General features: G+C 43.2%; 1 protein-coding gene across 5 annotated transcripts in view; it reads left to right on the top strand.

Moving 5' to 3' along the window:
• Nucleotides 1-12,726, top strand: part of ELK3 (ETS transcription factor ELK3) — a 37,134-nt gene extending 24,408 nt beyond the window's left edge. For 3 of the 5 annotated variants that reach the window (XM_058420329.1, XM_058420330.1, XM_058420328.1), the window contains exons 2-4: nt 1,459-2,250; nt 7,122-7,244; nt 9,826-12,697. In XM_058420329.1, the coding sequence (XP_058276312.1) occupies nt 1,528-2,250; nt 7,122-7,244; nt 9,826-9,924 (945 nt within the window). In that variant the 5' untranslated portion in view covers nt 1,459-1,527 and the 3' untranslated portion in view covers nt 9,925-12,697. Of the gene's footprint in view, nt 1-1,458; nt 2,251-3,829; nt 5,771-7,121; nt 7,245-9,825 lie in introns of those variants that run through there. The other 2 variants (XM_040062301.1, XM_040062303.1) reach the window with 2 other exon arrangements.
• Nucleotides 12,727-13,267: the final 541 nt, after the last annotated feature.

Below are 13,267 nucleotides of genomic sequence, written 5' to 3'. Positions count from 1 at the left end.
ATGAAATTCCAGGACATTGATAGATGAATTACAAAGTGCAGTAGCTCAGCTGAAAGACAGAAGAGGTTCTGATACCCAAGTGCAGATTCTTCTTCCACAAAATGATCCTTGCTTTGTGACTGAACAAGGTGTAGTGCAGGCACTACAAGCACCCAGCATTACATGTTCTCTGTATATAGAGAAAGATGATGTTTCTTTTCCTTAATTTTCTCTTTCATTTTCAGTCAGTTTAACAGATGCTTCCACTGTTGGTGTCAGAAGCTGTAGTAGAATGAAAAACCAATTAGATTTTTAGGAATTTTGTAAATATTTACATTCCCATATGTACAGCAGAGCAGATGTCTGCAGAATACCAGCTGGAGGTGCAGTAGATGTGCTGGACTAAAGGGAAGCCTCTCAGAAAGGGTTTTTCAGAGGTGACTTAAACTCCCCACCAGGGGTTTTAAGAAGAGAGAAATTAGCATGGAAATCTCAGGACATATTTCTTCTTTTGTTCTGCAGCACTTGGCTTAGGGTGATAAATGTTCCAGTCCCTAGGCTAGGCCTGTGCCATAAAATGCCTTTGTGGAGGAGCTCACACATCCTTGGGAATTGTGTTAGAGCAGGCAGCCAACCTGGGTTTGCAGAAGCTCTAGGACTAGAAACAAGACACTCATAAAAAGTCTCAAAAGGAATCAGTTCTTTACATAAAGGAGACACTTCAAGAAAAAAATAAATGGTTCTACAAACCTTTGAGAAGTTTGGGACCTTTCCAGTAATTAATTTCCATAATCAGTTTAGACTGATGAAAACCTTCTGCCTGCACCAGTGAGCATCCTGAGCGTAATGCAGACCTGGGGATGGTGCAGGGGTTATCGTAGGACACAAGTACTTTTCCAGCCCATGCAAGGGCTTGCATTTTTCACAGACATAAGTTCATGATCATTGACAGAAAGACAATCACTGTAAGTTTAGCTCAATCCTTTCCTTATGTGGTAAGGAACAGAGGACAAATAACTGGGGCCAGGGGGCTGAGGTGGTTTTGTTCCTTGCAGATGTTCTGAGAGTACTTCATCCTCAGGGTAGTCGGTGTCAGTTTTAGGAGGCATGAATGAAGGAGTTTGCTTTTGTTGTGGAATGCAACTGGTGGTATGGCTTGAATCCACAAGGCAGCAGAATTGCTTTTACTGGAAAGAAAATATTCCCAAGCTGCTGCAGAGGAAGCAGCAGTCAAAGAGGCCGCCAGTAGGTCTTTGTCACCAAGTGATGGTGGTTTTGTTGGAAACCACGAGGAGCCAGGAGTGGACTCCCTGGCTGAGCAGAGAGAGGTTTTGGTGTAAGCCAAGGGCGATCAGCGTTTGGAGCCCCACAAAATGACCTGCATAGCTTGATGAGGGAGCAGTGCCCCCCACCATTATGTGTGCAGTAATGGGTGCCTCTGAAATGCTGATCTTTCTAGCACCTTCTTTGTATTTGCAGAACATCATCAAGAAAGTGATCGGACAAAAATTTGTATACAAGTTTGTCTCCTTTCCTGAGATTTTAAAAATGGATCCCCATGCTGTGGAAATCAGCAGAGAGAGCCTTTTGCTGCAGGACAGCGACTGTAAGATGCCTTCGGAGAGCAGGGATCAGCACAAGCACAGCTTGTCAGCACTGAAAAGCACAAGCCGTAATGAATATATCCACTCTGGCCTGTACTCCTCTTTCACTATCAACTCTCTGCAGAACCAGCCAGACCCTTACAAGACAATCAAAACAGAAAAACTGGAGAAGTCAGAAGGAAACACACCAGTTGAAGAAGTCCGGACTGTTATCAGATTTGTGACAAACAAAACAGACAAACAAGTTACGAGGCCCATGGTGTCCTTGCCTTCAACTTCTGAAACAGCAGCTGCCTCTGCTTTCCTCAACTCTTCAGTATCAGCTAAAATATCTTCCTTAATGCTACCCAACAGTGTCAGCATCTCATCTCCATCATCATCCTCCTCCAGGTCACCATCTCTGTCTCCCACCTCTCCCCTCTCAACAGAACACAAGAGCTTCTTCCTTGACTCCAGTTGCCACGACTCAGATTCCCTTGAGCCTCTGAACCTCTCCTCAGGCTCCAAGACCAAATCCCCATCTCTTCCCCCAAAGGCTAAAAAACCCAAAGGCTTGGAAATCTCAGCCCCACCTATGATTCTGTCCAGCACCGACATTGCCTCCATCGCCCTCAACAGCCCCGCGCTTCCTTCGGGATCTCTGACTCCAGCTTTCTTCACTGCACAGGTAAGACCTGCCTGTCTCCAGGCATTCCCTTCATGTGGCCAGGAATGTTAGTTTTGTGGGTCTGTCACCATCTGATGGGAAAAAAACCCCAACATATGGGAAAGAGGGAAACACAGCAGTTCTCTGAATGAGGGGTGGAAAGTAGATTTCTCCTGAGGTTTGTTCCTAATTGAGTGTGGGAAAAGCCATCACAGTTCACAGACTGCCTGAAAGAATAAAGAGATGAGCAGCCATTAGTGAATTGTTTATCGGTTCAAACCAGCCTCCAGATCTACAAAAAAACCCAGGAAAAAGCCAAAAAGAAAACCACAGGGGTTTTGTAGGTCACAGCTTGAGCATGTGGGATGCTTGGTTAGATTTCTCTACTAGATGTTGCATCCATTTGAACCGTGTGACCTTTTCGTTAATTTCTGAATACAGAACAAATTAAGTGGTTTCTAAGACAGGCTCTGAAGTTAGTTTCGAGTTCTGAAGTTATACAAATACACAGAGTACTTGCCAGAGCTTCCCTTTAGTACAGACCTACTGAATAACCAGAAGGTTATTTTGTTCTTTTTAATAACATATTTGTGGCAATGTCAACAGCAAGTTCTCATTTTCAAGCTATTCTATGAAAAAAGCCTAGGAGTTCAGAGGCTCAAAATAGGAAAATCATATAGATATGACTCTGTGATATGTCATACACATGACATTATGTTAATTGGTGAGGTTTGTCTCAAAATTAGACAAATAAAATTCCAAGAATAAAATTATCCCAATGTGGATCATCCCCCAAGATCCCCAGCCCTGAAGTAACAGCTGATGCTAATACTAGCATTGTATGTAGCACACTGGACAACAAATAAATAAGGACAAAGGTGTGTTACAAGCCCTCACTCCCCTCAGACTGCCTAGAAGTCACATGGTGCTCAGAATCCCATCACCTCTTCTCTGTTAGACGTGTTGGAGGTGTTTGATGCGGGCAGCATTGTGTGCTTGCACGGCACAAAGGCCTGGCAGAAGTGGCAGGTGCTCTCAGCCAGCACAGCGCTTGCTCTCCTGAGCTTGTCAGCTGGCTGCAGAGCGAGTTTGTGCAGCTCAGGTACACCTGTAAGCCTCCAAGATGCAAAGTTGTGTCACCAAGAAAGAGCAGTTTGTGGGCTGACACCGGTCATTTTTGACATCATAAAGCCTTTAAGTGAAGTTATGTTTGGCAGGAAGAACAGAAGCGTGGCAAACCAAAACTGAGATGCATTGACAAACTTATAACCTCTAACTGTGGTAAAACCACGGTAGCTTTTATGTAGGGAGCAAATCTGACAACATGAGATGCCAACCAGACACGGTGACAGCGTGAGTTATTTCAAACCCATCTGCTGCTGCCCCAAACCACAGGATAAACAGAGATTTGCTTCCTCGTTTTGTAATTACTTCTTTGAATATTTAACTTTCCTGTGCACCTATGTGCTGGTGTACTTACTGCCCTGAAAGATGTAGAAGGGAACTGTGTTGAGGACTGAAGCACTGCGTTAGCAGGAGGGATAGCTAAGGCTGTGATGAGTGCTACCCAACTTAAAGCCATCACAAATCTTTTTTACAGGTTGTCCTATCACAGAAGAGGCATATGGCATCTGTGTAGAGTCTGGGTCTAATTATTTAAACTTTTCGTTATACAGCAACATAGCTTTTAGCCTCTCCTTTAGCCTTCTTTTTCTAGTGTGGATAAGAAGTACCCTGTATCCTAAACACTTGTCCTAGTGAATATAAAATGAAAACTACATATCACTGTAATATCACAATGCAAAATAACTAAAGCCATAATTTAGACTGGAAATATGCTGTTCATCCCATTATCCAAGGAAGAACATGCATCATATCTCAAATGTTCTTAGATTTATCAGATCCCAGTGTGAAACACCTGCTGCCAGAGGCAGGTGCAGCACAGGATGTCTCCTCCAGGAGTGATGTGTCCTGAGAAGGTCCTGCTGCCTGAGAGGATATTTCAAATGGCTTTCCACTGTACCTGCTGGTCATGAGGAATACCCTCAGGTGGAATGCTGTGAAAGGGCACATGATACACACAATCAATTTTAGAACAGAAATGTATGTGTGATAGCACTTAGCTGCTTTCTAACAGCTGGAAGTGACAAGATTGTACACACACTGTCACAGAAGTCAGGAGCCATGAGCAGCATTGCTTAACATAATCCTCTCTGTGCAATGAATTATCTCTATTTAAACTGTTCCGGTGCTTAGATTACAATGACGTTTTTAAAGTAGGAACTTCCCAATGGGTTCCACATCTAATACAAGACATATGGCTGCATGTGGGCAGAAAATGAAGTGACACATCAATTTCCGTGGGTAATTTAGGGGTAGCTTGTCGTGGTGTTGTTTACACTTAGGTTTCCTCTGGTGGTTTTGATGCTTGGCTGATGGCAATACTGAGAACAAACCTGGGAGGCCCTGTGCTCTTTTTGCATTAAATATTAAACAGATTAGGAGGTTTGCTTTGGCTAGCTCTTGGTTCTGGCAGAACTTGCTGACTCTGCTCTGCTCATCAAAAGAGATGAGCTTTTGCTTAGCACTGTTTTAGGCATGTTAGTGTGCTTCCAGAGATGAATGGAGGGCAACTCAGTTTTTCAGGTCTCTCTGAAGACTTGCTTTGGCTGCATCTAGGTAGGAATAAACACCTCCAAGTTTTTCCTCATTATTTTCGGAAGACTCCCCCTCAAAATTGCACTTTGAGTTCTGGATATCTGCAGCTTATTAGAGAAGAAGAATGGAGGGTGCTCACTGGAGTTCTTGATGCAGTTGCCACAGTACTGTGTCCTTAGTTGAATGTTGTTGGGTCTAGCTACTTACATCTTTGGTTTTAAGGTTAGTAGGCTCTTCTGTAAGTAGATCTGAGTATTTATCCTGACCTAATTCAGTGTGTTGTCAGTCTCATAAATCTCCATCGGTAGCCGCCTGCTAATGGAGCATCAGCTTGAAATGCGGCACAGGAAAGGGGCTCTTGCTGGTGCTGCTGATTTCCTTCCCCATGAAAGCACCATGGTGTTGGGAAGAGCATGTTTGTAAAGGACTCTTGACAAGTGCCTGCTTGTCAAGTGTTTATGGTTTTTTTGACAAGAGCTGTCACTTGATGAGATCAAGACTGAGGTCTTCTCCTGGCCATGCCTCCACCCACTCTTTGCCCCTTTTGTTGGCATGCAGATATATCCCAACCCCTGACTGGTACTCCTGTGACCTGCTGATTTATTACATCAACACCTTTTGCTTTCCCAGTGATACCACAGTTTATTACTTCTTGGGACAAACATGGTTTCTTCCATGGGGTTTGGTGTTTCTGATCCACCTTCTTCAGCACAAGGAGGGTGGCAGGGTCCTTTCCCTGCACAATTCTCCACAAACCCCACTTCATCTGAGATTCCTTAGCAAAACGATTCTTTGTATTAAACAGCCTTTCAGAATCACCAGGATAACTTTAATGTTTGCTGCTCCTTGCCTTTCCCATTTCTTCTGCTGATTCCAAAGTGCTTGACCCTATTTTGAACTGCAGTGCAAGCACGTCGCAGCAGGTCTGTGTTCCCATGCACCTGCACAGAGCCCCAAACACGGCAGCCGATGCCTCAGGCACTCACTGCTTGGCAGATGAATGTGTGGTACTCAAAAAGCACGTGAGCTGTGGCAGTGCCTGTGTGAGCCTGCTCACTGCAGGGTCTGGCAGAGAGCAGGAGTGATGGGCCCTGGCGTCAGCAGCTGCTAAGGGAAACCCCCAGCTGCAATTGCCCTGTGTGGGAGTTTCTATTTCTGGCCTGGTGGGGACCACCAGAATACATGGCCTGCTGGTTACTACAGAGAGATGCAGGTACTCTCTATCTTCTGTCTTCTCTTTACATATTTTAAACTCTGGACAAAAGGATGCTCCAGTTCAGCAGAGCACTGAGGCAGGTGTTCGACACAGCAAAGCACATGCTTGCTTGCTAAGTGTGTACTCAAATTCCATTAAGTGCTTTACTAAATAAGACTGATTTTGATAACTGGCATCAAGATTAACTCATTATGCCAAATACTTTTTTTCAAAAGTGTCGCATGTTCTTTTGTGGCATAATAAAAGTTATTCTGGATACAGAATACTTCACATAATTTTTCATTTGAATGAAGATTTGCTTGCGCTCTAACTCTACCTCCCCTCCAACTGTGCTTTGAGAATGCTGAGGGCAATCCCAGCAGTTCCTGTGCATTGTGGCACTGGAAGGAGGCACCTCTGAGTTGGGAGAAGCCTTGGATTCTAAGGTCTTACCATTTTGGTTCTTTCCAAACAATCAGCTGTGCTCTCTGCTGATCCCCTGGGCACCCAGCCCATGCACCTGTCTCTCCCTGCTCAGCCCATGCATTGCCAGCTTCTTGAACTCTCTTCCCTTACAAAGAGGCGCCATCAGGGGAGTAAATGTCAAAGGCCAGCAGTGACTCTGTCAGCTTCACACACAATTGCAGTAATGCTTCAAAAGCTGCAGTCAGGCCAAGGAATTGCTGCACTTCAAAAGGTAAAAACTGATTCTGAAGGAGACTAGGTGGCGTTGGCAAGCACAGGGGCACACATAGTATTATTTTGTATCTTACACAGTTGCATGAGCGCGGTTCAAATGAACAATAACTGTGCATCTTATTAAGCAAACAGAAATTAAATCAATTTGCATATGAAGGAACATAAAATGTGCAGGTATCCAGAGACAGGATGCAGGACTGGATGGGCAGCTGCTGCTGACCATGTTGTGTATCTGAATTCACTGGAAAACAGAGCCACTAGATGCTGAGGAAGGCTTTAGGGGTGGTGAGTGCTGCATGGAGCTGTGAGCCGTGCGTCATGGCGCGTTTTTGTCTTGCAGACCCCCAATGGATTATTGCTGACCCCCAGCCCGCTGCTGTCCAGCATTCACTTCTGGAGCAGCCTCAGTCCTGTTGCTCCTCTGAGTCCTGCCAGGCTGCAGGGACCAAACACTCTGTTCCAGGTAGGTCTTCCCAATCGCACGGGTTTCATTGCTAAACACACACATATGGAAGAGATATTGCGGGAACATCTCCTCACATCAGTCTGGAGCTTTTCAAACAGGTCAAGAAAATACATGCATTAACAGGCACTTTTATAGAGGCCTACTTACTTGTACCCTCTTCCAATCCTTGGCAGCACAGTCAGAACATACAGGGCAGTGTCTGCTGCAGAAAGCACACACATATTGTGTGAAGGAAAGAGCAATAAATGCTGGACCTCAGAGAGAGCAGGTAACAGAGCTGCAGGAATAGACTGCAGACCACTCAGTGACCAGCCAGGAGAGGGCTGGAACACGGGCTCTGGGAAAACCAAGACAGTTTGTGTCTCACCCCGCGAGGTGGGTGTGATTTTATCCTTTTGTCCTAATGAGCTACTTTTCTGAGCTACACTCAGAAAGACAGGGCTCTTTGAACCCAAAGGCTCCATTTCTAGATCTCCCAATTATCCATGTGTCCTCAACCAAGGACAACCTCTGAGCACGACCCCGCCGTACGTAACAGCAGAAAGGCACTCTCTCCTGATTATTGGCAGAGTAAAATTCTCAAAGTTTTACAGAGATGTGGTAAATACAAGTTATAAAATAACCCACAGTGGTCACAGCACTTGGCTGCAGCATTTGCCTGAGGTTCAGGAAAAACCTAGTGGGGATGGTATTTGCAGCTCCAGCTGTAGCTGCTGCAAAACAGATGATTCATTAAGTCACAGAAGAAATGAGGTTAATCTGCTGATTGGCAAGGAACCCAATGGCCATCTGCACAACTGAAGGTGCAAGGACACCCCTGGAAGGAACACCCTGACTGCTGTGGAAGGCTAGCACTAACAGAGGAGTGCTACTGCTAGACAGGGTCCCTGGGTTAGTCTCTGAACCTTCAGGGAGGCTTACTGCCCAAATCCAGGGCTGGGCTTTAGCTCAAGTAGTTGCGCAGGTACTGTCTGCACTGGAATAGTCAGTCTTTCTACCTCCAGCTGCACATGGAGCTCAGGGCTCCTTATTTGTTTTAGATAAACTCATTAACCCCTACTGGACCTTAGTTTTGCATACATGGTTAGAAACTGCCAGACATTTCAGGTGGGAAGTGCCTGCACCAAAATCTGGCATGAGCTTGTATGGACACATGCTGGCCATTCCCTGGGGGGACTGAAAATAAGGAGTGGCCTCAGCTTTCCCTTCTGAGAGACCCAAAGGGCCTTATAAATGATGTTTGATTCAAGCAGAGGGCAAAATGACAAGCTGTAGAGCACAAAGCCTTATTTTAACAGCAAATAGGAAACGAAAACCGCAGCTGGCCAAGCCCACACAGAACTGATGGGTCAGCCAGTGTAGGTGTCAGGGTAGAGCTCTCCTCAGGCTGCCTGCACAGGCCAGCCCACACTCCACACATACCCAGGGAAGTCTTGTAATCAGGTTGTGTGTTTTAATGAATCTTGGCAGAAGTGATGGAAGCATTTCCTGAAGTTTGGTGTGGTTGAAGTAGAGGTATCAGCCATTTCGGGCCACCAGAAGGATGGTGCCAGACCCCCTGTAGCACCACGCTGCTCAGCCCAGCTTTACTCGGAGTGGTGGAAGACAGGTCTCACCAACTACCATCTGAGTGGAAGAGTAAACTTGTTATGAGCACATCAATATATGCACATGGAGGGTGTGGTTACACCACAGTTGGCTGTCAAGGACTGATCTGATACGGGGTAAAAATACACCAGATGCTTCAAGTTGTTCAGCTCTGTCTCCCTCAAGCCAACAGAAAGCCAGCACAGCTCATGGGGCTGGGCCTTGAGGCCAGATCAGTATCTAACACTGGGATAATTCCTGCCTCATGCTACAGCAAGTTTATTCCACCTACTTGCTTTACTTTTTCTCAGGTCTGATGTTAAGAGCTAGTCAATACCCACCACTGCAGGCAAGGTGCAGTCATGATGCCATCCTGAACTAGGAATACATGGCTTCTGTATTGGTTGTTTTTTTGCACAGTACTTCTAAAGCAGCAGGTGACAATAAATGACAATACATTCTGCTTCCCATGCTAAACGGTGTAGCTAGTTTGTAATTTCTGAGTGAATACAAAAACTGTAATTACATGAATTTTCCCCATGCTTTGTATCCCCAGTTGTACTTCTTCTGCCTTTAAACTACATCTCAGCTTTCACTTTTGCCAAACTCTTTACTGCCTAAAAGAATGACAAAAAGGATGTATTGTAATTAATAGTATGTAGACTGAAAAATACTTTTGGAAGCAGAATGAATGGCAAAGAGTCCTCTATAGTGTTCACTTTTCCAGGGCGATGATAAATGTATTATGTGAACTTTTATTTAAAAAATAGCCAATCACAATTTTTTATATCCTCGTGCATTTACAAATTATTCAGGTTTTGTCCTCTATCTTCGTTCCTAATGGCTGATGCGGGCATTTGGTAGATGTCCTACTGTACAGACATCGAAACTCTTGAAACCGTCTGGAGCCACTTGCTAATGTTAAATCCATGTGCTTCTTGAGCTGAATGTTTTAAGATAAAGAGTAATTTTTACCTTTGGCATTTTACAGTTTCCAACTCTGCTAAATGGTCACATACCAGTGCCACTCCCCAGTCTGGACAGAGCCTCTTCACCAGTACTGCTTTCTCCAAATGCTCAGAAATCCTGATGATGCCTCATCACACCAAGGATGTATTGGTGGATTTAACACTTCATTCCTATGCGAGAGTTTTTCCTGTGTCATGAGAAGGACATTGTGAAACCCTTTATTACTTTGGTTTGCACTTTTCATTACATGGATAATCTACTTTTATTATGTTAGCATTTTTCAACAGTGTTTATATATAAAAATATATATAAATCTGTTATGCATTAAATGAATTGTAATTTTTTTATATCACAGCTCTCAAGTGTTGAACACTTCTGTTGTTGATGAAGTACTTTTCTTAATGGATTGCAACAATGTATCTAACAGGGATGTGAAGCTTCTTTTTAATCCCTTTTTCTGCATATTATGCATTGCGCTTGTGTAAACTATAACCAGCTGTGCCTTCTTTTGCATAAAGTCATGTAAATGATTTATATATTTTCTAGTATTAAGATAAAAAGTTGAAAGGAAAAAATGAGTATTGAACAGCCCTATGGTAGTATTTCAGTATTTTCTCCACGGATAGGCCGTATGATGCAGTGTATTAATGTAACTTTGTATTAAGTGCTTTCAAATTGTATAAAAATAGCCTTTTAATTTTTCTTTGCTGGAGTGAAAATGTAATCCTTGTCACAGCCAGGAGATGTAGTTCAGAGTAACAAAGCCACATTTACACATTTATGCTCAAGTTCTTCTGTCAAGTTGCAACAGGGAGGAACTGGGCTGTGTATGTTCATGACACGTTTTCAGCATTTGAGAGTACTTTGTAGAAAAGGAGACATTGCTTAGAATTTATTTGGCCTATACTTCTTATGAACTGTTAACATTACAGCTGGAAAGAGTCCTCCCAGGGAGTGAGGATCATTCCCCATAATTTCCAGGTGCTTTGTTCAGCTGTGCCAAGTGCCTTCTATTACTTCCCTGGAAAGACTATTGTAGCTACTGAAGCTCTGAAGGTCACATTTCCCCTTCCCCCAAAGCTGGAAGATTTAAAGGTCTGTAAATTGATGCTTGGTGCTTGCAGAGAGGTAGAGATTGTAGATGTGGGATGTTTATGTATAAACAGCTGAATTCTGGGTGAAAAAACAGCACTGTGTTACTATATACTGGCAACTTGAACTTACTGGGTATGTCCTCTGCCTTGAGGGGATGGTTTAGTCATATAAATGTCAGGTTAGGATTAGGCCAGACTCCCTGGCACCACAGACTCTAATCCTGGCAGGGCTGATGCAAATCTTCAGTTTCCTGAGATGGCTAAATTGGCTTGAACGCAGCTTTACCGTGTTGTTGGTTTTTCAGAGGAAACCTTAAAAGCCAACCCCAAATCCAGTCCATATTTGTGATAGGTCATTTGAACCTCAGCTTTGCTTTCTGGCCGAGAAGCTGGCCATGGTCTGTTCTTTTTGAAATGTATGCAGTGAGTTGTCTGCTGAGTTTCTGCTTGGATGCATTTCAGTGATGATGTGTGTAGTTATTTGTAAAGTGCTTTTGGATCCTTCAACCTGAAAGGTGCTAAATAAACATTTTATTAATGCAGTTCTCATGTTGAAAAGCCATTTTTGGGGCAGTGGTGGTTGACAGAAGATAGCAGGAATTTTCCTCGGGCTCCTGAGCTGCACAACCAAAGACTACTCATGAGTTCCACTTGCAGTGATAAAAAGCTGTTGTAACCATGTAAGTACCAGCTGATAAAGACAGCAATTGAATGCCAGACGTGAGGAGAATGAATGAAGCACTTGGGACGTAATTTGCTTGACTCAGAGTTTCAATAGCTCAAGATGTGCCACCCCACGGAGTCAAAAAGAGAAGATGAACCTACGCAAAGTTTATGAGTGAATGTAAATTTTATACAAAGTAACATCAGAATAGGTTGGAAGAAAGGGCAGCATGTAACTGGTGGGATTAATAAGGTTAGTGGAGATAAATTACCAGGGCTTGCAGACTGAACATTTCTCTTCCAATGCATTCCTCCCAGGTACATGGAATATTTTACAAGTTAGAGAGGCAATTATTTTACACTAGAGACCTGACTCCTGCCTCATTTTTAAAAACCCATGAATACCTACTTTCACCTACAAGGCATGAACAGCAGCATAGAATCTTGTCTTGTACGTGCCACTGTAGCTAATGGGAGAACCCGGCATCAAGACCATGTTTCTCACTGAGTTTAAAAAGATGGAAACATGCTAGTATGGAATTATTACACTGCAAAAAACCAGTTGACCATGAGAGGAGGGGTGTGTGACAGAGATGAGATACTTTAAAGTACCTGGATTTCCACGATTTTATTTCTTCCAAGGTTTTACTATTAATAAGGCAGATGTTTTCTTCTCAAAAGGCTCAACACACCCACAGTTTCCCTTCCACCCTCCAGCCCTTAAATGAGCTTGGAATTTTTTTAAAGATAGCAGAAAACAACAATTCTGGGACAAAATTTTATTTGAAAAGATTACTGGAAAGGATCCAAGAAAGATTATTGGAGAGAATCCAGTAAAACAATGGAAAACAAAGTGGGAAGAAGTGCTATCTTCTCCTCTTTGAGAGAATAAAAATAGCAAGAGAACGCATCTGTTAATTGACTTTTCAGTTGAAAAAAATAAGCTGTCAAAATGTGCCTTCTAAATCAGTCAATAATGTGGAACAAAAATTTTTGCTATTGGGAAGTATTTATGCAAATAAAGTCCAACCTCTCAAGTCTAACACTTATATGAAACACTAAACTGTTATGCCTTACACTTTGAAGAAAATAATCTATTGGTAATCTACTGAATTTTATTAACAGGTATCTTTTTAACTGTAGAGAAAAATCAAATAAATGTTTTTAAATAAATATGGTGGATGTGTCAATATTTCTGTGACATGGAGAGCTCCAAGCCAACAATCCTGGGGAACAAAATGGGAGTTAATCTATTTTCAGTATTCTTGGTTGTAATTGTAATTTGATCCTACTTGGGGGATTTATTACAAGATTTACTCTTTATTCATGCTTCAGCAATACACAAGAAGTTCCTGGTTACCATAGAGGCTGGGTGCCCAATTAGGGTATGTTTGGTTTACCTGCACCTTGTTTCTTCAGGAAAGCAAGTATCCCCCAGAAGGGCCACAGCTTTGCCAAGAGCTTGTACACACCTTTGGGCCTGGCACAGGTAAGCAGCTCGGTTTTAAAGAAAACTTTCAAGGTGGGGAAAACAGTGATAGGCGATAAACTATAGCAAAAGAGCTGACACAAATCCATGATGTCCATGAAAGAATGATTTGTCTGACTAAAACTGGTCTCATCAGACAGTTATCCATCTAGAAATACCTACCAAAGAAGTGAAGAACTGTCAATAAGGTTTCTGTTTAAAGGGGAGGTGGTCCTTTC

The sequence above is a fragment of the Hirundo rustica genome, chromosome 4 (assembly GCF_015227805.2).
Source record: "Hirundo rustica isolate bHirRus1 chromosome 4, bHirRus1.pri.v3, whole genome shotgun sequence".
Classification (NCBI taxonomy): Eukaryota; Metazoa; Chordata; class Aves; order Passeriformes; family Hirundinidae; genus Hirundo; species Hirundo rustica.
Note: the sequence above shows the minus strand (reverse complement) of the source record. Positions and strands in the feature narration are given on the sequence as shown.